Here is a 26,287-nt window from a genome sequence, read left to right on the forward strand (position 1 = left end):
ACCCCTAAAACCAACCCTCACAAAAAAAAATGTTTTTACATTTTCAAAAAAACATTTAGTATGTTTTCTTATTAAGCGATTTGAATTATGGGAACACTATAAATGCCTTCATTAACCACATTTATAGCATAATTACACTAAGGGTCACGGTGTATGACACACACATACATACAACACTCAGGAGGCACATTCAGTATAACTATTGAAGTAGTGGTGAAAGTAGTAACTTAATGGACAGCAACTATTAAGAAGTGCAATGGCATATGGAGAACAAATGTGCAAATGGCATACTGGGTGGGGGAACAGGACAAATAAATATGACTGTACTAATAAATACACCAATACTAGTAATATATTGCAAGAGATAATAAAAAAGAAAGCATAAAGACAATAGACATTATGTGTAATTCACATGACTTCAAGCAATTCCAGCAGTTATGTTGTGGTAGAAATCAGTAGGTTAACCATAGCTACCTCAGGCTATTCAGTAACCTGACAGCCTGAGGGGAAAAGCTAATCCTTAGTCCAGTTGTCTTGGTTGACAGACTTCAATACCACCTTCCAGAAGGCAAAAGTGTGAAGATGATGTGAAAAAGGTGAGGAGTCCCTAATGATGGAGTGTGCCCTCCTGACACACCGCCTGCTGTAGATGTCCTGGATGGAAGTCAGTGTTGTACCAGTGAAGGACTGGACAGTCTTCACGTCATGCTGTAGGCCAGTTTGCTCTGAGGCAGTACACATTCCAGATGCTAAAGCAGCATGCCAGGATCTCAGTGGCATACTTCTAGAACCTGAGAAGGACTGGGGGTGAAAATCCAGCTCTTTTCAGTCTCCTCAAGAAATAGAGTTGTTTTTGTGCTTTTTTCAGTATAGAAGTGTTCGAGTCCAAGAAAAGTTTGAGGTGATATGTATGCCCAGAAACTTGAAACTGCACCAATTCCACCACTGAACCTTCAATGTGCAAAGAGGTGTGGGTGGGCTGCGATCTTCTGAGGTTTATAAACATATTTTTAGTCTTTTCCACATTAAAGGATTGGATATTTGTCTTACTCCAAGATATTATCATGTTACCTTAACTTAAATACTTCAAGAAACCTAGAGAAAACCTAGAGAACTGAATTGACTGAACCCAAAAAGATTGTACTTATGATTAATTAATTCAAATCTATTTCCATGGATATCTGGCTAGTGCAGTGAACACTAGCAGGCTAAATGGGAAACAATATATTGTGATTTATCATAGCAATGTTCAATGAGTAGAGCAATACAGAGCATTCTCAACCTAAGCTCAAGCTCCACTTTCCCTATGATGGTAAATCCCAAAACTCAAATGAAACAAAAGCTCTTCTAAATCTCAATAACAATCAAACATTGAACACTACAAGTCTCCCCATTTACATTCATCTTACACAAAGTCTAAGACGTTTTCATTTTCTCTCAATATCAAGTGCCATGCTAAGCATGCTGGGAATTATAAATCACCTGCCTAGTTTCAGTTTACTAAACAAAAAATATTCAAGTTGTCCAAATACAAATAATTTAGGTAAAGCTTGAAAGCATTTAAACAACTCTGTTAATTTAAGTTTACTTGATTACTGTCATGTTTATTCTGTTGGTTCCTGTTTTTCATCTTATTTTGAAAATCTAGTTTCCCTAGTCATGTGGTGTCCTGTTTTCCCTCCATATTCATGTGTCTTGTTTTCATTGGTTTATTGTTTAATTATCTTGTTTAGAGTTCTGTTTGTTCATTGGTTTATGTTCCCCCATATCATGTATTTAAGCCCTCTTGTTTGCCATTTTTCTTTGTCGAGTGTTGTTGATGTAATGTTGTGTTGTGGTTCAGTCATATCAAAGTCAAGTTGTTTATGTTACTTTGGTTTTTGATTTCATGTTTGGATTATAGTTGTTAGATTTCACTTATGTAAATAAACTGCACCTGGGTTTGTCATATCATTGTCTGCTTATGTGTCATTGCCTGCCAGAAACGTTACAGTTACATGAATTTGTTGCGTAATATGAACAAGGGAGAATTCAATGATGACATTAGTGAAAGTATTATTTTTTTTGTGCATTCAATGGTTTATTTAATGACTTTCTACGCTAACAAAATCGTCTCTCTTCTGTATACTGCTGAAAAGTGACTTCATTATGTAAGATAAAAAATTATATTTACACCAATACAGTCTAAAAAAAAAATTAGAAATTCTAAATGTGCATATTACCTTGTCAATTTAGAAACTAAAACAGATTTACCTTGCTCAGTGTAGTTTTGCTCGGTGCTTGAAGTGGAAAAAGTGCAGGTACTTTAAAACCTTAGACAAAATAACCTTTTGCTGGTGAGCTGAAGTGATTTCAGTTATTTTTTTCCTCTTGTAAGTGTTGTGGTGATTACTTTGATTGGAAGAGAGACTCTGAAATGTGGCCAAAATATTGATGAAATCCAAATAATTGAAGGATCTCAAAACAAGTGGAAGACTGAACGACAATATACCCTCAATAAAAAAAGTGGAGGATGGAGTTAAGGTTAACAGACTGGTAGTCCATCCAGGCTAACTTTCTTCCCTACTGGATTGCTGCAGTCTTGCCACTGTTTTGCTGTGGATATATCTTGTGGATATTCTACAACTTCAATAATCACCCGCGTCCGGACTACATGGATATTCTCAAATATTTTGAAATACTCAGCAGAGGCCCTCCTCTACACAGAGGCTCTGAACACATGTTTACAGATAACATCACATACCCAAACTCCATTCCATCTCTATGGTCCTACTGGACCACAACAAACAACTCGTGAATATTTCTAATCTCCATCCCATTCATCGGTCCTCTCAACCAACTACAAAGCAAAGCCTAACCCCTCCTTTCTTGATGATTTTTCTGATTGTCTGAACCAGTTATGTGCTATTTCAATTTCTGTTCTCCTGGGTGACTTTAATATTCACATTGATGACACAGACTGTACACTTGCCATAGAATTCTTGGAACTGCTACAATGTTTCAGCTTTGGACAACATATTAATTTCCCCACTCATAGTTGTGGTCACATCTTGGATTTGGTTTGCTCTACTAGTCTTACAATACATCAGCTCTCCAGCCTCAACCTCAATATTTCTGATCACTTAATACTCACTATGGACATTGACATCCTAATCCCCATTGCAAAAGATAAATGTAAAATATCCTTCAGAAATCTTAAATCTATCTCTCCCTCAGCTCTCTTGGCCTCTCTTGTCAGTTAAATGTCTGCCTGCCCACCCCTGCTGTCTGTAAATCCCTCTGACCTAGTCAGCTATTACAATGACACACTCTCCTCCTGTTTTGATCAGCTGGCTCCCATCAAAAACAAAATAGTCTAATTTACACACTCTGCTCCCTGGTATACACGAGAACTTCACCAAATTAAATCCTGTAAGCATCAGCTTGAAAGACTTTGCAAGAAAACTGGTCTAACAGTGTAACTTCTAGCCTTCTCCGATTACATTCAACAATAATAAAGATGCTCTCAACAATCCCAGACCACCTATTACTCTGATCTCATACATTCATACCAAATTCATTCTCATACGGTTCTACTAAACCCAAGGCTCTCTTCTCTACAATAAACAAACATCTCAGACCCAGTGACAACACCTCAAAATCTTTCACAGTTAACAAGTGCAACTCTTTCCTTTAATTTTTTCAAACTAAAATTTAGACCATCTACAGCAACTTGACCACCTCCATTGCCCACCTATCTTGCTCTACTTTACTACCCAGTCCCTGTCTCAGTTTTCAACTGTGTCCCCAATGGAGCTGCCCAATATTATGGTAGGAATGAGAAACTCCACTTGTGTTATGGATCCCATCTAATCTTGTCAAGGACTGTCTCTTCTCTTCAGATTCTGGTCACATCAGCATCCTCATCCACATTAACCTCACTGCATCTTTTTACACCATTAAACACAGCATCACTCTCTCTTGTCTTGAATCTTCTCTTAACATCACTGGTACTGTCCTCTTATGGCTAAGGCCATACCTTGCAAACAAACAACAGTTTTTCAATCTCAACAATTGCACTTCCTCTACTGCACCTTTGTCCCAATGTGTGCCACAGGGTTTGGTGCTTGGCCCCCTTCTATTCATTCTTTACATGCTCCACTTCCATTGTTATGCTGACGATGTCCAGCAACTCATTCCATTCTGACCAACTGCATCACTGATATTAAATCATGGATGCAAGCAAACTTCCTAAAATTAAACTGATAAATAAAACAGACATGATCATCATACAAAACCATTCAGAACTTCTGCCTCACCAACGATTACTCCACTCTGGTTCCCTCTTCACACATTCGCAACCACGCCTGCTTACTCATTACCGTTCCCGTGACCACATCACCCCTGTCCTCCAGAAGCTTTATTGGCTTCCTGTAACTACATTATTAATTGGCCAAAAGACAGAAGTAACAGGCATTTAGAAAAAATGTTTAGGACAAAATCTGTTTATATTTCTCACTTTGCACTGATTGTTTTGCATGAATCACATCACTTCCATTCGGGCAATGGCATAATGTCCAGTCACACATGTTGAAATATTTTAATGGACACAAATTTCAAATCTGATCCAAAAATGTCACATCCAGAGATGGTCAAAACCTCAAGCAGCACTCGTGTGACTGTCCAATGGAAATTAATGACCTCCGTCTATTGTCTGTTGTTTGTCGGATGCAGTGAAAAGGCGGCTTGAGAAGTGGTAGTATGCAAGAAAAAATGCTGGTACTCTGTTGACTAAATTAGAGAAGTGCTGGTACTGCATACTGGTGAGTAGGCCTACCTGCCCACTTCAAGCAAAACTTTTGCTTCAGTACATTTACAATAATGTAGTAGTGAACATTGTGACCTGTTTGCATACTTCTGATCTACTCCTATTTAACCACTGACAGCTTTACAGTTTCAGGATAGCATACATCACTTTAACTGTTTGCAACTAAGACTTGTGTGGCAACCTTTACCTTTTCATGAGCTTTAAAGGTATAGTTCATCTTAAAAATGTAAATTCTGTCATCATTTATTCACATCCTAAAGATATTTGTTTAATTTTCTTTGAACATTAAAAAAGATGTTAGGCAGAATGCCTCACTCACCATTCACTTTCATTGTATGGAGAAAGATGCAATCTAAGTGAATGTTGACTGAGACTAACACTGCAACATCTCCTTTGTGTTCTTTAGAAAGAAAGAAAAGTTTGGATATGGGTTTGGAACATCATGAGGGTCCTTAACTTCCCACTACTGTTCCTCTTTGCAGATGCTGTTTATGTTCGAATGAAAACAATTTGGCCTCTTTGAAATATGAGTGTGTTTTTCAATATATATATCATACTAACAAACATAGTGTATAACTTGCCGCTCCAGCTCCTACTATGCATGTTCAAGGGACCCTCTCTGTAGTTCTGCAACAGTGTTGGCCAAGATGCGTACCACAGGCATTTTTTTAAAGCCTGAAATAAATCTGAGTCTGAAATGTCATATGGGAATCAGGGGGTGGTATTGATTTTGTGTTTACACTTGTCCTATTTCAACAGTCTGTTTGGCAAGGGACCGTTGCAATAACGTCTACCCTGCGGGTTGTCTTCCTTTGTCATCTGCCCTAACACAGCCCACTGTGTGTGGGAAACTGCCTGGAACTTAAGACAATGATATGCCACACTTTTACTAGAATTCCTTTGTGCAGTATCCCCACAACAACTTCTGATGGGCATCTTAAAGTATTCCTTCTTATACTAACATGATTTATTCGTATATATGCTGAACTAAACCTCCTACGCTTCTGAAACCCCTCTCAGTGTTTCTCTCCCGCTCTGTGGGCCACCTCCATGGATGGCAGGTGGCAAGTTAGTGCTGCTACAGTACACACAAGTATATTAATAAAAGAGCTGAGTGCACTTGTGCAATTCTGTAAGCAATAATTGTCCAGTAATTAAAACAGAGAAAAATATATAGTGGAAAAAGTGTGATATAAAACAACAGTGAAAGTACGAGATTGGTAGAGAATGTAGTAGTATTGAAGAGAGGTCTGAAAAAGAGAGATACAAAGTTTGAAATAGTAAAAGTATCAGATTTAATATAGGGCAAATCTCAACCAAATATTATATTTCTGTCTAAATTAATGTTGTATTTTAGCCCAGTAAAACAAGTACATTTTCCACATAATATGGTCTATTTGTACTGCTGTATTTATTGCTTCTGGGAATTATTCAAAAGCAAAATCTACTTTAGATGGGCTAACACACAGCGCTGTTACCTGAGATTTTTCCTTGAACATTTTTATGTTCAATATTGTTTATTAAACTGAAAGTACAAATATGCCACTTATATTGAAATATATATTAATATTGCAAATATGCAAACCCAAAGAAAATGTAAGACTGGTTTTCTGTTGTCTGTTTGGTATTGTTCAACTCGATAGATAGGCTATAATGAACATGCAATGGTAACACTTTCAATAAGGTTATATTTGTTGACATTAGTTTACTACATTACTATGAACTATGGACAATACTTTTACAGCATTGGTTAATGTTTCAACATACATTTTGAACCCTAGATATGTTTTTGTATCCTAGAGGACACAACCATCTAATAGGAGAGAGGAGCAAGGAGTCAGTTGGTAATTTATTTTTTATTTATATATATACATACATACAGGGTTGGGGAGTAGCGGAATACATGTAACGGATTACGGTATTCCACGACAGTTACAATTGAGATCATTGGTAATTAGAATACAGTTACATTCAAAAAGTATTTTGATTACTGAAGAGATTATTTTTGTATTTTATTGTTATTCGTTTCATTTAATATTTAGTCCTTTCAGATGGAAAACATTTATACATATTAATGATGAGATCCAAAGTGCATTTGAACAGCAGTGAACTTTCCAATGTGTTACCTTCATATGAACAGACAGAGAAGTAAGATTAAAGTAAGTTTTGGAGCAGAAGAAATAGAAATAACCCTTGTGTAAATTGTCTGCTTTACGCTAAGCTAAAATTATAATTCTATCAGGACGACTTGCAGACTTGAGTGGAATTTAAGATGAAACTTATTTGATGAATATAATACAGAAAAGTAATGTCTCTCTTTAGCGTAAGCCTCGTCTGACAGTCCGAAGAAGTTGGACTTGGAACCGTCATATCCTGGGGCGAGGAGCCTACCCCATGCTTACATTTCTAGCCATTTTACATGCACACGTTACCAGGCTTGATCATATTTTTTATCAAGAAAATTCACGTTGAATCATAATTTCTTTTTGTTTAGTAAGACCTTTGATTTTAGGGCAAAAATCGTATTCTTGATAATAATTGTTGTATTGTTTTCCTTTAATAAATCCTTACATACAACAAGATCAGTTAGATTGATCTTGTTTTAGAAACAACACGCATCAGATATTTAGGTTTTTCAGAGAATGTATTTTTAACATGTATATTTTGTACTGGCAGTTTTTATTGTCAAAACAAGTGAAAAAAATCTACCAGTGCTGAAGAAATAATCCAAAGTATTTAAAATACATTACTGACCTTGAGTAATCTAACAGAATACGTTACAAATTACATTTAACAGCATGTGTTCTGTAATCTGTAGTGGAATACATTTAAAAAGTAACCATCCCAACCTCCCAACCCTGTATATATACACATATACACATATACAGTAATGTGCAAAAGTTTTAGGCGCTTGTGAAAAATGTTGCATAAAGGAAATAGTGATTCAAGGTTTGTTTTGATTAAAATTCTTTATTTATAGTGGGGGATTATAGTGATATTTTGTACATACAGTATATGGACAATAGCTAAGTAATACTTTCACTTGCTGGACAGTTATTAAAAAACTTTTGAATCACCTTGAATAAAGATGAAAATGACAAATAAGTATTCTGTCTCAAAATAAATGTGATATTTTCAGGGATTCTCGTTAGCAAATACATTTGCAACATTTTAAATGTTTTTTAAATTATAGAAAAATTACCTAAAAATCAACATTTTGGACATTACAGGCAATGATCTCGTGGATCATATTTTACTGTGTACTGTGACAAACATTTGTTTAGGGAAGTGCTCTGGTATTTTTTTTTTTTTTTTTTTTTTTCTTTTGCTATTTAATGTTTTAGGTGAAAATAAAATGTGCATTTTAGCCCCTTTTGATATCATTAGTTAATGCATTTTAAACTAACAATGAACAAATTAACATGAACCAAGATTCATAAATGCTGTAAAAATTGTGTTCATTTTTAGTTAATGAGATCTAATTATGCATAGACCCTTACTGTAAATTGTAACAGTATAACACTTAAACATTGTTCTTGTTTTATAAATATCACTGAAAAGAAAAGGAACATTGAAAGATAGATTGAATTAATCGATAACAAATATTTACACATGTTATCTGCTGGTTGCACATCCGAGATGTTGTTCTGCAGTTTGTAATCAATAAATGATCCTATAATGATGTTTATCATCGCTATTTCTGCTGCTCCTGGGGCAGCTGATTGGTCTCTTCTCAGTTCTCTGAGGCCCAAGAGGAACGAGAGAGCATTACACTCTCACCAACCTCCACTCGTTCAGTGCTGGTCCTCGCATCGTCCTTCCTCCTCCTCATCTCTCCCCCTCACCTTAACTCGAAACCAAAACAGATGGTGGAGAACCAGCAGGACATCTATCAGAGCGCAGAACATCAATAGAAAGCATCGAGACGGAGTCGAGCATGGTCAATTCAACGTCCGAGAGCAGCTAGAGAGATCTGGCGTGTTTTCTTGTTTCGCCTTTCACAAAGGCTGCCGAGGGAGGATCTGGGCTCTCCAACGAGAGGAGAAGATGGCCGCCATTAAGATTTTAACCAGCGCGGGGCTTTTCTTGGCGTTTTGTGCACTGCTCTTGTTGGCCATAGCCATCTGCACCGATTACTGGTACGAGACGGATTCCCGGCGGCACCGCGAGCGCTGTAAGAACTACGCAAACAAGCGTAACGATCCAGGATACATTTACATCTCAAATCACAACTTGCCTCTCCAGATGCCTCCTCCAAAGGGCTACGAGAGGAAAGACTTGGGGCCGGTTGGGGAACCGTCGCCTCGCTTCAAGCGGCACGCTGTGGCTTCCGCGACGGCAATGGAGTCTCACTGCAGCCGACAGTTTAACTCCACGATCTCCGGTCTGTGGAGAAAGTGTCTCCGCGAGGGCTTTGACCTGGAGACCGAGGATCTCATTTACAAAGGTGAGGTGATTCCCTGTTTAGGGGGCTCAACCTCACTGCGAAATCAACATTTCTCTGTGTCTGGCGGGTCGTTTTGTTTAGAAGCGAATGGAACTACATGTTCATCCAGCGGTATGTGTGACAATATGTTTAGCTTATTTTGATGATTAATTAAACAATGGATCAGAGCAAGACATGGGTTGTAGATTGGTTCTTGACTTACAGCAGGGTTGCAGAAAGGTACCTGAAAATAGAGGTTAGGATAACGTTGGGGAATCATATTCCAAAACTGAAAGGAACGTTCCGTAAACGTTAGAATGTCTGTTGTGGGAACGTTAAGAGAACAAAAAAAAAAACGTTCCCAGAACGTTCCTGGAACCAAAATTGGGGAAACATATTCCAAAACTGAAAGTAACGTTCCGTAAACGTTAGAATGTCTGTTGTGGGAACGTTAAGAGAACAAAAAAAAACGTTCCCAGAACGTTCCTGGAACCAAAATTAGCTGGGAATATCTCGGTGTTAGGCATATCACTGCATCTGTGCATCTGACTTGGTCATTCCACAACGTTTAAAAGGTTCTTCCTGAAGTCCCTTTACAGTCAAGTGTCATTGACCACAGTGTGGGTACAAAGTCTTTATTAAGTCAACACTTTCTTCATTAAGTTCCGTTGAAGATGTATACAGAGTAAAGTGGAAAACAGCACGAGTCAGATCACTGTTGCTATCCAAGGTGCTGAATTCAGCATACCTGCGTCATCTGTATAACTGAGTGAAGGGTCGATGCCAGCAGGGGCATAAAAGCTTTTGTTGAGTGCATGTTACATATTACGAGTTGCCATGATGGGTATATAGATACATGTATCAAGGGAGGATAAAGGAGGAACAAAAAGTTAATTATTGCTAAACACAGTGTTAAAGGGATAGTTCACCCAAAAATGAAAATCCTTTCATCTTTCAAATGCAGTCCCAGATGTGTATGACTTTATTTCTCTCCAGTGGTTAAATCATGGAGTCTTACTGTTATTCTGTCTTTACGTGCTTTTTGGAGCTTCAAAGTTCTGGTCATCATTCACTTGCATTGTGAGGACCTACAGAGCTGAAATATTCTTCTAAAAATCTTTTTTGTGTGTTCTACAGAAGACAGAAAGTCATACACATCTGGGATGGCATGAGGGTGAGTAAATAATGAGAGAATTTTCATTTTTGTCTGAACTATCCCTTTAATCACTGATTCTTTTTTTAACATGTGGTAAGCACAGGTTAGGGAATGAATAAATTAATAATTTCTATATTCTACAATAATCAAATATATGCAAGAAATAAAGAATTAAATGCCAAATTTACAAGAGGAGTTCAGGAGTATCAAAGGAAGACCTAGAAGATAATTAGTTCCAAAGGAGGGTTATTTACAAATGCATAAAACAAATGCTTAATTTCCCCCTAAATAAGAGGCTTATAGTACCCCTCTCCACCATTTTGGCATTTTCTGATAAAGATCTCATTTCACAATGTATTCAGGCCTTAATTATTAAGTGTACACTTTCACAGCAGCCATTTTTCCTGAAGGGTTGCAAAGAAGAAGCACGTTGCTCACTTGACTGTATCTTCATCAATAATTTGTTCATTGATTTTCCCAGGTCACCCTAAGTGGCTGTGTAGATGTCATGAATTATGAAGTAGTGATGGTGTGCAACCACTCCAGTAAGACTGTGAGCCAACACCCTGGATGGCATTTCTCCCAGATTTATGGCCCTGTGTTTTCGCCTACCCTTCAAAACAGTAATTTATGTGTTTAGAAAAAGCAGGTAGAACATTGTTCCTGATTGTCAGTGATGCTCTCAAAGGGCCTGAACCAAATCAGCAAATCATTAACTGTGTGCTCCTAAAATGACAGGAAACACAAAACACATGTTTACTTATCCTAATGATTACAACAATAAAAACAATAAAAAAAAAAACACTGTAAATCTAACCAAACATACTTGGAGTGATGCTTGGAGACTACATCTGATAAATGCAATATATGTCATGAGCCAGCTTATCAAAAGTTCAAATGCTTGAAACTTGTTTGAAATGCTTCAAAAATTTGAATGAGATTAATCATCACATGCGTGAGAGTAGCATCTCTTTCTTTAAATCAAGCAAGTTCTGTACCTTTAATTTCACTTCAGAGCTGTACAGCAACAAACCAACACAAGATGTTGTACAATGACAGCAATGTCTATTTCAGCCTCTGTCACTGAATGTGATCGATTCAAACATTGAATGATAAAAATACCCTACTCTAAAAGCAAGGTAAGTGGAAAAGCATCTCTTTTAGTTATTTTGTTATGTAATAATCTTTCTAAGTTGACCACACTACCTGGCTTAACATATAAAGTATGTGTGTGTGTTTATATATATATATATATATATATATATATATATATATATATATATATATATATATATATATCGTAATATAATAATAATCGTGTGTTCTCAGATATTCCTTCGTGACCATCACATTTCATTATATTATTTTTAAATAGTGATATTTCTCTGTTAATTGCATAATTTTAGTGTCACATAATGTTACGCTGTTTTGTGTTTGTGTGAGTAACACATGTTTATTGTTCATTGCTCCTTGAAGGGGGAACTCTTTTTGAACTTTAGGTCATCATGTGGCCTTCTGTTGTTTCTATGGTGTTTTGCAATGGACCTTTTTCACAGACTGTGATGATGCATTTCAGTCTTATTTAGCAGTGAAAATCAAGCAAAATCTTTATATTTGCAATTTTTTTATTATATAGTATAAATTTATAACATTGTACTTTGTATTTTATTACCGTTTTGTAAAAAATGTGTTAGCACATGCAATAAGGTTTCATATCCAACTACTGAGGGAGTGACAGAAAATGTGGTCTCTTCAACTCGTGACTGCTGTAATCCATCACACTCTTTTTATTTTTGGGGATTTTTTTATTTTGCTGTTGAAGCAAACTTGTTTTCAAATATTATATTTGCTGTGCTCTCCCATTCACTTCCATATAAGTTTACACTGTATTGTTTACTTCCAAACTCGGATATGTAAAAAGGGCCATATATTTTAAAGTGATTTTTTATTTTTTTGTAGTTCCAGAAGGTTGGTATATTACATTATATTATTTACAGTTTTTCTTGATAAAATTTACACATGCTTCCAAACTCAGGTCACTGCTCTCAAAACATCCATCTGAACACTTTGCAATTGTCCTAAACACACTTCTTGACTACACTCAAATTTCTCTGATCCAAGACACATGCTTCAAGTTTCAAAACAGTTAACATAGACAACTAAATTCAATTTGTATTCTCAAATGCACGTCAGGTTGTCAATTCCATTCATATTAATATCTGCTGTGTTAGTAATGCATACAGCAAAGAAAATGCAACATTTTTCACTCAACATTTACAGTTTTTCAATCAATTTTATGTATATCTTCAAACTCTGGTCACTACTCTCAAAACAATTAACACAGCCATCTGAAATCTTTGTAATTGTCCTAAACAAATTGTGCATTTTTCTTGATTCCCCTAATTTTCTTAAAACACTACATACAAATTTCTCGGATCCAAAACTCATTCTTTCAAAACACAGTTAACACAGACAACTATATTAATGTCATATACTCAAATGCACATGTCAGGTTGCCAAATCCCTTCATATTACTATCGACTGTGTTAGTAATGCAATTTCCAATGACTCTGCTATCTATAAAAGGGGTAAAATATGAAAATTCACAGCAAACAAACAACGAAAAGTATAGTGGTATACTAGAGGTATAGTGGGTAAAGAAAGCGAAAATCTGAGGAAGAAGTGATGAGAAAAAGTTTTGTGCAAGGACAGACTAAATAGAGAACACATCTATTGCTTTGACTGTAATATTTCATTTTAATAAATGTATTATTAGAAAAGAATACATTGTTCATTATGCAGTGAAATATAATTGTTCTGCAAATTTGAGTGTCTGTTTCTACAGCTGTGTGAATTGTTTTGAGAGCACTGATTATAGTTTGGAGAAATGTATAAAATTGACTGAGAAACGTGAATGACTCTGCTATCTATAAAAGGGGTCAAATATGAAAATTCAGAGCAAACAAACAATGAGGAAGAAACAGAGGAAGAACAAGAAAAAGAAGAGGTGCAAACTTAGAAGAGGTACAGTGGGTAAAGAAATTAGAAAGAAGTGATGAGAAAAGGGGAAGGTAATTTTCTCAACTATTTCAGGGGTGAGCATTGAAAGAGTTGAGGAAAGACCAAATGGAGATGGTAAGCAGAGAGAAAGTGGACAGCAGGGTGGAAGAGTAGAGAAAATAAAACAGAAGAAGCACAAATAATCTGAGAGTCTCTTTAATTGATCAAGTGATGAAGCACAGTCTCTCTGAGACACACACAGAGTTCAGCCTAATTGCTTTTTTAAAAGTGTTATTTTAATAATAGAGTTGTGTCTGTAGCTGAATAGGTTTTTAATTCAATAGAGAACACATCTATAGGTTTTTATGTTAGTATTTAGTTTTTGCATTATTTGAAAATAATACAGTGCTTAATTATGCATTGAAATTGAATTGTTCTGCTAAATTAAGTGTTTCACTGGCTGTGTGAACAGTTTTGAGAGAACTGACTGAAGTTATGAGAAAAGAATAAAAAAAATAATAATAACATAAATGGCGGTGAACAGTAAAATAGATAGTCACCAAAATGACATCCCGTATTGACATGGTCACTGTATTTATTTTATTGTTTGTTTATGGTGGATTACCACAGCTGACAGATTTTTTTTAGTGTGCACCAAGCTCTGTTCACGTTCATGGATAATATGTGAACATCCAGAGATTATTATGACAGATAACGTTCCTCAGTACTCTTCAGGTAGCATAAACATATAGTATCCTATGCCACACACTGTGGCTATGAAGGCACTAGATACTCTTTAATATGTAAAATGGCTCAACCAATGCCATGTGTTTGGAATGGCATACTACCCATACTACTCTTACTACTTCTGTCATATGTGTCTATGGCAGAAATAGTATATGAGTAGAATGGTATTCCAAACTCAGCCTCAGCCAATTTAAACAGTGGAATACAGTTGGTGGGGCACAAGGGGGTGGTAGGAATGTTGGGGAAACCTGTATGGGAACAATCATTGTTTTTGCAATCTGACATTAAGCACTTCACCTTTGTGGCCTAGCTGTGATCAAAACTCTGTCTCTTAGTACCTACCTAATGAGTAGGGTTAATGCTTTAGCAGGACAAGCTAAAAATGCTGAAACGTTTAGCTGTTTATTTGTAATTTAGGTTAGAAAAGAACCAGGGTGCTCCATCAGGCAGAGAAAGTACAGTATACACAAGAACAATCAAGTATAGTCCACTGTCACCTAAGTCATAGAGAGGATAACAAACAACCCTGCTAAAAAGACCAGCAGGAATTCCATGCAAGTTCAATATTATTTTTAGAACTAGTGTACTTGTGGGCTGGTTTAGCTGGGAGGTCAGCATAGCCATGCTGTTCACAAGCAAGAAATGCTGGTCAACCAGCATGATCTTTCTGGTGAAGTAGGTTGACCAAGGAATTCTTGCTGGACAGTAATGAAGTCTGTTGGTGCCAAAAATCAAGAAATGCTGGTGGTCAGCAATGCTGGTCTTTTCAGATCGTCTGCTGTTGCACTGATCAAGAATGAATGTGTAGGAGGAGATATACTGTAGAGGCGTCCAGACATAGAAAGCCACTCCAGGTCCTCCATCACCACCACCATGTTTAAAAACTGGCAGTGTTTCAAACCATACCACGCATGTTCCAACATTTTTTAACAGCATATGAATGCCTGCTGTGATTACTGCAATTTTATTCCAGACCAAATCATCAGCTGGATGAATGCTAAAAATAATATCCATGTGGGTGAGAACACTAACTGTACCTTGAAATTCATTGGTTGATATTATATGCTGTACTGAATAATGCATTATACTGTATATTGCAGTAAATAGTGAACGTCAAAGTGTTCTCGCCAACATGTAATTTGATTTACAAGGGACATGCATGTCAGCCACTTGATACATATGCAATTTCAGATGACAGATTGGAAAGGACCTTAATCATCTAGAATCTAGGATGCACACACAAAGAAATAGTAACAGTGAGTGGCCTACAGTCTGGGAATATATGTATACAATCCAACAAGCTTCTGTGTTATTTGAGGTATCTCTAATAAACAACCGCAAGGTACAGCACCGAATTTCAGATGGTGTCACAGCTGCTGATTCAATTGAGAAATTAACTGTTTCAATGTGCTCATCACTGGATTTAACCCTCAAATCTCTGGGTAAAGTGGCACAACCTTTTTTCTCTCAGATCTTCTCTAAGAACCCTGAATTGGTGGACATGAGGAAATCAAAAGAACAGAGTAGCCTAATATATGAAATAATACATTTTATGTCAGACAAACCCCTCCATGCATGGAAAAGCAAGGTACCTTTCACCTATATACAATCACACCTCACTTGACTGCTGCAGATAAGTCAGCAGACTATGTGCATCTTCTATGATGATTAAGAGAAACATATGGGTCATTTTCACATCTGCACACTACAGATGCTACTCTCACACAACGTTAGTTCCTTCGTGGCACTCAAAAGAAGATTTATGTGCACCTCAAGGCGGGCATCATTATTGTACAGCTAGAAAGAACACCACAAACTGTGTTTACTCTGCCCATCAAACAGACTAATGTGTGGATTAACTCATATCCTGAGGTAAAACCATAAGTGAACATTCTCAGCCTAGTTGATGAAGTCAGGGTCCCCACTTGCCCACAGGAAGCTTGCTGAACATTCTTACATTGAACACAGATGAATAGGCTGTATTCCATTTTATTGTCCTTGAAAGTGTCATTTCTATCTTTAAGAGGTATAAGCTACCGCTTACGGCTCTTAAGCCACCAGAGGGCACTGGTTGGCAATTTATACCTTTACTATCTAGGCCCTCCTCCCTCAGTATTCTTAGGGCCCCCATAAGGCTACAAACAATCCTTGAACCAGAACATCCTTATTGCAAAGATCATTGTACAGGTCTATGATGACTCAACTTTGACCAGTCTTAGGGGCTTTACATACAAAACTTCTTGCATTTAAAAAGATAGACACAGTGCAACTTAAAGAATAACAGAATGCAGGTGTCCCAAGACATGTTTGTAAAAGTTTTTTTTAAGGGGCTGTTCAAACTGAACATGATCTTCCATTACACAGCATTTTAAAAACACGGCACTACTGTGTGAGAGACTGAAAAAAGGAAGACAGACAACGACATTCATGTAGCACATGTTTACATTGAAAACAATTATAAAAACAGGGCAAATTGATGAACACTGTGTCTGGCTTCATGAATTAATTATTCTAATGTTCACACTTACCTGATTAATTAGATTCTCATCAGTGAGGAGGGGGCAATCATCACTGAACACTCAGCCGGTTGCCTGACACACAACACACTATAACTTATGTCATTCAAGCTGATGCTTCTTTGCCGCTCACTGAATTATTTTCATATAAAATGTGACAGTTCAGGTTCTTGTACAATATTCAGTAAATGTACATGTGCATTTCTCTTGAGTGTCTTTCAAGGGGAAACAAACTTAACATGTCCAGTTCCAGTATTCATAAATACTGAGGAGTTTCAGAAATCTTTTTGAAATGAAGTATGTTTGTCATTAAAGGAATATGCTGGGTTCAGTGCACATTAAAGGGATAGTTCTCCCCAAAAAAATAAAATAATTTAATAATTTACTCACCCTCATGCTATTCCAGATGTGTATGACTTCCTTTCTTCTGCAGAACATAAATGTAGGTTTTTAGAAGAATATCTCTTATTCAGTTCTGTAGGTTCTTACAATGCAAGTTAATGATGGCCAGAACTTTGAAAACAAGCAATTTTGGGAGAGCAGACCAAAATATAACTCCCTTTTAACTGTAGATCTTGCAATTACGTTCTCTAGGCACAATGATGCTGATACTTTCAAGCTCGATTATACTTCCTAATGCTTGATGCATGGATTGCTTCAAAAGACATGGAATAAACTGCTTGAGTATTATGAATAACTTTTATGCTGACTTGATGTACATTTGGAGCTTTAAAGTTTTGTTCATCATTAGGGATGCACCGATCCGATACCTGGATCGGTTTCAGCTCTGATACTGACCAGATATCCATCCGACAAGCTCGATCCAAATTCGATACTGTGAGTTAGTCATGATCGTTACTGTCAAGCTCCAATAATGTCATAAAATAACCACAAAAGCACCATTAAAGTAGTCCATATGACTCTTACATTTTATTCAAAGCCACTTGAAGACATGCAATAGCTTTGTGAATCAGAAAAGGCCACGTTTAAATAGTAAATGTATAGTATGTGTCAGTGAATGGCACTGCTCTGATAACAAACAACGTGCTGGCTGATGAGGTGGTCTTTGCTATTTTCAGCCCTCAGAGCTCATGGCTATTTTCATATGTGAGTGCTACTCAAAAACAACATCTCAGATGAAAAACTCATCATGTGAAGTAGTTTGGTTCACTTATGCATTTAGAACAGCACCAGAGGAGTATTTTACCAGAATTTACCAGGGGTGGCTGGGGGTTGTGGGTGGTTGGAGATGAGATGGCTGGTGGACTTCAGGGCACCTACTTGTTTGTGTGGGGGCCTCATGCTGCCCCCGGCAAGATGTCCTGGGCGGCTGCCCATGTCGCCCATGCCTAAATCCGTCCCTGCCTGAGGTTTTCAAGTTAATAGTGCACAATTGAAATATAATACTGTTCTATTTTAAATTCTAAAAGTCAATATTAATAATAATTGTTTACAAATTACAACAATATTTAAGTTGACTGGGTTCCAAAAAATGATTTGTGTAATTGACAAGTAGACTGATATCTTACAACTAAATTGTGCAAAGAAAACTGTCTTCTTTTCTACTGAAGACTTTCACTGGAATTATTGTTAATTTTGCTGATACATAATCCAGTAGACTAGTTAATAAAGTTTTTCTTTATAGGCTATACATTTATATTGAAATAATGTGTAGTTAGTCCACAAGAGAACCCCCATTAATATCACCCAGTGAGGTATAGATATTATAAACTGATTGTGAAAAAACAACAACACTGGTATTGGGATCAGTGTCGGCTGATTCTGAGATTTCAGGTATCGGAACGGATCGGAAGAGAAAAAGTGGTATCGGTCCCTAGTCACCATTCATGTGCATTCTATGGACCTACAGAGCTGAGATATTCTTCTAAAAATCATATTTATTCTGCAGAAGAAAGAAAGTCATACACATGAAGGTGATTAAATGATGAGAGAATTTTCATTTTGGGGTAAACTATTCCTTTGAGCTCAATAGACAGCTTTGTGTCATAATGTTGATTACAAAAAAAAATAAAAAAAATTTTTGACTTATCTCTCCTTTTCTTAAAAAAAGAAAAGAAAAAAACAAGGTACAGTAAGGCACTTACAATGGAAGTAAATGTGGCAGTTTTTTGGAGGGTAAAAGTACTTACATATAGTTTTCTGTTAACTTGTTTATTTGAGCTGTTCACAATATCACATTGCTGTTTCAGTGTGCTAACACGGCAACCTCCACCACCCCACCACTACCAGTTGCGCCCTGCATGGGGGTAGGCTCCTCGCCCCTGCCTCCTATCTCTGGCAGGATATGATGGTTCCTAGTACAACTTCAATCCACCAGACGGGGCCTACGCTCTAGTGTTCATTTCACCTGGAAACTGCAGGGAATTGTACCTGGAGACACATATAACAAATTTGCAAAAATGTATATAGAGTCAGATTTTCACTATGAGACCAGGTTGATTTTTCTTCTTTTTTTTTTTTTTTTTTAAAGAAAAGTAGGAACAAGTCAAAATAACTTTTTGTGGTAATCAACATTATGCCACAAATGCAATCAACTGAGTATAAGTTGATTACAGAATATTCCTTTAAGAAGCCTTTATGTATGGAGTGGTGGTGGTGTAGTGGGCTAAAGCACATAACTGTTAATCAGAGGGTCGCTGGTTTGATCCCCACAGCCACCACCATTGTGTCCTTGAGCAAGGCACTTAACTCCAGGTTGCTCCAGGGGGATTGTCCCTGTAATAAATGCACTGTAAGTCGCTTTGGCATCTGCCAAATATATAAATATAACGCCCCAGGCTCACCAAAAGGACATATGGAATGCAAATCTTGAAATCATGACATTTATGACCTGTTACATTTTTTTCATGCATCTAATTGCTCTCCAGGTAATAACTTAATTAAAGTGAATACATGTATGTGCCCCTTGTGGCATTTTATGATCACAGCAGACCTGCTGTTCCTCAGGATATTGAAGCCTCAGAGCAATTACAATGTCATTAATGAACATTCTTTGGTACAATTAACAATTCTCTATTTTATTCGAATAGGGCTGATTCACAGATGTAGTCCAGTAAAGTACCATTACACCTCTTCAATCCTGCCGCAAAATCTTCCTGTCAACATCACCAAGACCATCCGGCAAGATGAATGGCATGCCCTCCGTGAGTCTAACAGTCTCTCTTTAACAACATGTGTCAGCTTTGTTTTTAATGCAGGAACGTCTTTCGATTTCCACAAGTACATTCTGATATTGCACATTTTCACACACCCAAGAGAGATTTACAAATTTTATGACATTTAAACAGTTATTTATAATATAAAAATCAGAATTTGTGCATGTTTAAACAAATGCAATGTATCTGGAAGAGTATGGACAAAAAATGTACATAGAAAAGGATGGTTAAAGTGTTTAACATGAAGTCATCGGTCAAGTCTTACAAGCCCGAATGATAGTTAGAGGGGCTTACTGTTGGTGTTTTGTACTGCAGATCTGCGCAGGATGACAGCAGGGTTTGTGGGCATGGCTGTCTCTATCATCCTTTTTGGCTGGATCGTTGGATTTCTTGGATGCTGCCAAGAACATGATCTCATGCAATATGTAGCTGGACTACTCTTCCTCATGGGTGGTAAGAGGCACCAATTTCCATTAGTTACTATTTAATTTACTGGGAATTACCATTAATCACCAGTAAAATAATACTGCTACCTTATTTTCTTTTAGCCATTGCTCTAATTGAGCCAGTATATTACTATTACTGTTTTTCTTTTATTTTCTATTGTCTGCTTTTGTTGTGTCCATTGTTGATTTTACTGAACATTTATAACATTCATGCCAATAAAGTACTTGAATGGAAATTGAAAATGGAGATACTGTGTTAATGAGTGGAAGCTGTAGAATATAACGGTAACAATTTATAATAAGGTTATATTTGTTAACAACACAAGTTAATGTAAACTAACAATGAACAATACTTTTGCATAATTTATTATTATTATAGGTTAATATTAATTTGAACATGTACTAACATATTTTTAAAATCAAAAGTAGTATTAGTTAACATAAGTTAATACATTATGAACTAACATGAACTAACAATGCTCAATTGAATTTTTATCAACTAACATTAACTAAGATGAATGATGTACAAAATATATTGTTCAATGATTATTCATGATTCCTAATGCATTTACTAATGTTAACAAATTAACCTTATTTTAAAGTGACTGTGGCTACAGATTTGGAAAATGAAATTACGTGATTCATGGCATGTATCGTGGCAGTTTCAAGGTGAATGTTCACTGTGTGGAGCTAAAAGCGAGTTAAATGTTCTCCAAAACAGATGACATTTTGAAGGTTAATGCTGTATTATGTTTTATATAAACAAAGACAATCACCCTACCCTAAATATTAAATCTTAACCTAACCAATAATTATGTAAAAGCAGATAATAGATAAAAAACAGAATTGCTGAAGCAACCACATCATTTTGAGGGCAAATGATAAAATGTAGACCCTATTGCCTTACAAGAAAAAAAGTGTTTTGTTGTCATAAGATAGCATTGTGTGAAGAAAGTGTTTATGAATGGCTAATCTGCCGATTTACCCATGATTTGTGTGAATTGTGGTTTGTTGTTTTAGCCATATATTTCACCATGAAATTGCCACAATACATACAACGAACCACATAAAAAACATTTAGCAAAACTGTAGGTATAGTAACGTGATTCTATGCGACCAGTACCATGAAGCAGGCTAGGTGGCTAGCCAGGTAAGTTTTAGTTTAGTTTGCATAAACCCTGGGTTTTTGGTACCATGAAAGTGTTTTGGCCCAGGTTTTTCAGAGATTATTTTATACTGACATATCAAACTCTATGGCCTTATCATAGAAGAGAGAATAACAGTTAACAATGATCAACAATGTGAGCCTTCTCAGCCAATGCTACAAGTCATTTTCAGATACTCTATAAATGAATTGGCTGACCTGTAAACTGACAACTACCTGCCTGTGACTTCTCTTATAAAACAGTTATTTTGTCATAGCAATCACCACACACAGTTCACTCGAAAAGGATGTTTTAGTGTAAAAATGTTGAACATTAGCCGACAGGCAGTCAATTTAAAAGTGTTGAGCTGCTTCCTCACAAAGGCAGTTTATTCAATGAAATGAATCCTCTCCTTCATAGACATCCATAAAAAATAAAAAAAATAGCCTCTGTTCTGCTTGTCATTGTAACCACTGTGTTATGCTTTGTTTTCTAACCTTGTAGGCTTTCCTTGGTTAAGGGGTTCATTCACAAAGAGAACGCTGTTCAGGTTGCAGCTGAGTGTGTTGAATACAAGTTGCCATGTTGTGGCTTTTTATTATATCATATTTTATCAAAATTAAAGGCGATATCAAAAGCATGAGCTCTTTGCATTCTCTATTTGTCATTTAAAAGAAGAGGCTTGTTTCATGAATGTTTGATTATGCATCTTGAATAATTTCCTCTCTGACAGGAACCTGCTGTATTATCTCCCTTTGTACGTGTGTGGCGGGCATCAACTTCGAACTTTCCCGTTACCCCCGTTACCTGTACGGCCTTCCAGAGGACATCAGTCATGGGTATGGCTGGTCCATGTTCTGTGCCTGGGGCGGACTGGGTCTTACCCTGCTGGCTGGTTTCTTATGCACGCTGGCCCCTTCCTTAAGCAGCCCCTTAGCCTGCACCACTGTCCACAAGTCCAGGCACGAAAATGGAACTGTGTGATCAAAGACTTCAGGAGCAACCTTGCAAAATCATCTATTCAACATATATCTATGAAAGACATCTTGCCAATTCATCATCATACAGTATTATGACTGGATTGTATCTCTTGCTCTTAAGTGGTTTTCAGGCCCTTATTATGTGATCAGTCCACCATTTTCAACACAACTCGTGTACACCATTTAGTTAAATGGTATGAACGTTTACAGACACTGCTGTCCTGTGCTGCCCAGCATGAACAGAGCAAATAGAGACAAAGGAGTCACATGCACAGTCCATGTGTACTAAATATCTTTCACCCTCTCACATGTCCCACTCTGGCCCCTGATGGCATTAAACCTAATGATAATTTTCACTGGTCTCTCTCGCTCTCTCTCTCTCTCTCTCTCTCTCTATCTGCTTCAAGACAGAGAGGCAAGCTAAAAGCGACTGTCTTCTCTTCAAGAAGATTCCTACTAAAATGGTGCTCTCTTTTCACAATCTCACAACGGCACAGAATAATTTCAAAAGACATCAGGAGGACAAACAAATCCATGACAAAATCAGTTTTTCTTTCTGCTGACTGATGGTATAAAATCTTCATTGGTGGACTGCAATGAATGAAGGAAGTGGGAAGCAATGAAAAAGAGTGATACAAGTATTTCTGTCACTAAAGCTTTGAGAAGCAAATTTCCCAAGGTCTCAAAGAGTCTGTAGGAGTAAGCAAATATGTTGTTTTGTTTAGATTTCAGGTTTACATTCGAAATGAAATTACGCATGGTTACAAAGTAAGCCTTTTCACTCTTTGTTATGATTGTAACGATTAATGACCTGGCTTGGTCTAAGGTACAGTAGCTGTTCAAAGGAATTTGACCAAATGTATTACTCAATGGCATGTGAATTATTTACATAATTCGTTTCAAAATGTTTGTGGAAGTTATTTCTGAACATCATCTCTCATGAAGCCTTATTGCAGTTGTAGCACCACATGATGAAATCAACAGTTCAGGAGCTTAGCACCTTGATACCACAGCTGAATGTTGTTGAATTCACCTTTTTCCTGAACACAGAAGCGTTCCACAATTCATAACAGAAGCCTGTTTTTGTTTTCCGGTCTTCAGTGTTTTCACTCGTATTGGCAAATGTTTTTAGAGGACAATGTTATACTTACCGTATTCAATTTGTAAAAACTGCTAAATAAAAACGTGGATCTATAGTGCCAATACTTCACAGAGTTGCGGTGACTGTCTTTTGACAGTACCTCACTCACCACATCATTGAAAGGTTTTGGTAGTTCACCCAAAAATGTTTATTCTCTCACTATTTACTCCCCCCTATGCCATCCCAGATGTGTTTGACGTGTTATTTCTTCAGCAGAACACAAAAAAAGATGTTTAGAATAATATATCAGTTCTGTAGGTCCATCAGGAATGTGAAAGTGGAGATTTATAGTAAAAAAAAGGATAAAAAGACTTAAATATGGATCTGTTTCTCACTCACACTTATCATATTGCTTTTGAAAATGTACATTTAACCACTGGAGACTTATGGATTACCTTTATGTTGCCTTTATGTGCTTTCTGAAGCTCCAAAGTTCAGATCGCATTTTTCCATTTGCATTGTATGGACCTACAGAGCTGAAATATATAAAAAAAGAAATCTTTGCTTGTGTTCTGCTGAAGAAAGAAATTCATACACATCTGGGATGGTATTTTCATTTTTGGGTGAACTACCCCTTTAACTACTTCGAATTGAAATGACTGCAAACAACTTCACAAGTTGTGCCTGAACATATTTTTACTCAAACTGAGAAAAAATTATCTTTTTGATTGTTTGTTTCAGTAGTTATTTCTTCTTGTGGAGACCGGAACCAGAAAACAGTCCAGCGGCAATCAGAATCATCATGGCAGCACCCAGTAGTTGCTCAGGAAAACTGTGGTTCCCTCTCGAGAGGTCTCTCCTATTGCGTAAGTAGCTTATGCTATGGGAAAACTCAGTTTCTCGAGAAATATTGAAGTCTTTATGTAAAACGCATTGCAGCTGCACAGCAGACAGCAATGAGCGAGGCAGCTCGGTCATTGGCTGTGCTGCGGCAACTTGCTCGAACCAATGACGGGGCGACTCTGAATGCGCGACCAAGATTAGCGTGGCTAAGGCTATATATTAGGCGCCCCGTCATGAGAGTTCTTTAGATTTAATCTCCTTCAGCGAAGACCTTCTCTTCGCTGGATACTCCGGATTGTTGGAGTTTTTTCGCCCGCCGTTGACAAGCCTACAGCAGGACTGCTAAGAGGACGCTGGCGCCTTCAGCCGCCTTCGAAGCCTTCTGCTACGCCATCCGGCGCGCATCACTGATATCCTTTTTTACTTACAAGTGTTCGCCTCTGCAACGCTTTTGATTTAAGTAAAAGAGCAATTTTCGAGGCGTTGTTCCAAATGCCTTTAACCTGCGCCTCGTGCAGAGGCCCTCTTCCTGATGGGGACCGTCACGTTATCTGCACTCGCTGCCTGGGACCTGACCATGCAGAAGCTGCTCTCATTCAGGGCGAATGCCCCGAATGTGACTCCCTGGGCCTCGCTGAGCTGCGCGCTCGCTTTGCCGCCTTCGCCGCAAATGAGCCTGCTTCCACCGTGCTGCCGTCTCCTCCGTTCGAGCCGCGCAAGAAAAAACGCCGCTCACAGAGGCTGCCAGAGCACGCGGAATTCAGTGACGTCACGCCGGGCCAGTCCCCACGTGCTTCACCACTACCCAAGATCTCCCCGCCGCCAGTCCATTTCACGCAGGCGGACCAGCACCCCTCCAACAGAGTGGTGGGTCTCGTCTCGTTCGGCGCGTCAGGGGACGACGGTGAAAAGGATGACAGCCTTTCTATTGACGCTGCATCCGACGACTGGCCGGGCTCGGCCTTCGACCCCGCGCCGTCGACATTAGCGGACACGAGCACGGGCACCAGCATGGACTCTGAGATCGTCCGCATCCTGTCCAAAGTCGTGGAAAGCCCCGCACTCTGCTCGCCTGAAGCCTTCTTTCTCTTCCTCGCTCTCCTCGGTGGACGGCGTGAGAGAAAGAGGCTACGAGGGAACGCTGCCCCTCGAGGAGGCTGTGGCCAACCATCTGTGCCCACCCTCCACCGCTGGATGGAAAGCCAAAGCTTCTCATCCCTCGAAGCCCTGCCGATCTACCTCAGCTCTCGCCGGCCGTGCATACGCCGCCACCGGCCAAGCTGCGTCAGCGCTTCATTCCATGGCTGTTCTACAAGTTTATCAGGCCAAACTTCTCCGCACCATGGACGAGTCGGGACCTGAACCTGAGGCTTTCAAGGACCTGCGCAGCGCCACTGACATAGCCCTGCGAGCCACAAAGGCCACCGCCCAATCCATCGGCCGGGCCATGGCTAACCTGACTGTCCTTGAGCGCCATCTGTGGCTGACGCTAACAGAGATGAAGGACACGGATAAGGCGCCATTTCTTGACGCGCCTATCGCTCCAAGCGGCCTGTTCGGACCGGCGGTAAAAGAGTTTGCTGAACGCTTCACTGAAGCTCGGAAGGATTCGCAGGCTATGCGTCACTTCCTGCCCAAGCGCTCCAGCTCGTCTCAGAGCCACCAGAGACCGCCTCAGCAGCAGCAGCGAGCCAGGGCGGCACCTCCCGTCTCCCAGCCAAAGAGCAGACCTGAAACGGATGCTCGACACTGCTCGCATTCCACTAACCGAAGGAAGCCGCCTGAGCAACGGGGTCCTCGGCCCAAGATCGTGCTGAACCCGGAGCCTCATAAGTCTTCCTAGCAATAGGAAGAAAAAGAGAGAGTGCGTGTCTCGCAAAAGCCGGACCACTCTCTCTAAAACGTGTGAAACATTAACCAGTCCCCTTACAGGCGGCTGGAAATGTCTGTACAGCAGTCAATGG

At 38.4% G+C, this 26,287-nt stretch overlaps 1 protein-coding gene across 1 annotated transcript; it reads left to right on the forward strand.

Moving 5' to 3' along the window:
* The first annotated feature begins 8,260 nt into the window (after positions 1–8,260).
* Positions 8,261–24,333, forward strand: LOC127648883 (transmembrane protein 178B-like). The gene is made up of 4 exons (XM_052133700.1): positions 8,261–9,254; positions 19,703–19,816; positions 20,144–20,281; positions 22,153–24,333. The coding sequence occupies exons 1-4, from the start codon at positions 8,486–8,488 to the stop codon at positions 22,401–22,403; spliced, it is 1,272 nt and encodes a 423-aa protein (XP_051989660.1). The 5' UTR covers positions 8,261–8,485; the 3' UTR covers positions 22,404–24,333.
* The last annotated feature ends 1,954 nt before the right edge of the window (positions 24,334–26,287 follow it).

The sequence above is a fragment of the Xyrauchen texanus genome, chromosome 1, assembly GCF_025860055.1.
Source record: "Xyrauchen texanus isolate HMW12.3.18 chromosome 1, RBS_HiC_50CHRs, whole genome shotgun sequence".
NCBI lineage: Eukaryota > Metazoa > Chordata > Actinopteri > Cypriniformes > Catostomidae > Xyrauchen > Xyrauchen texanus.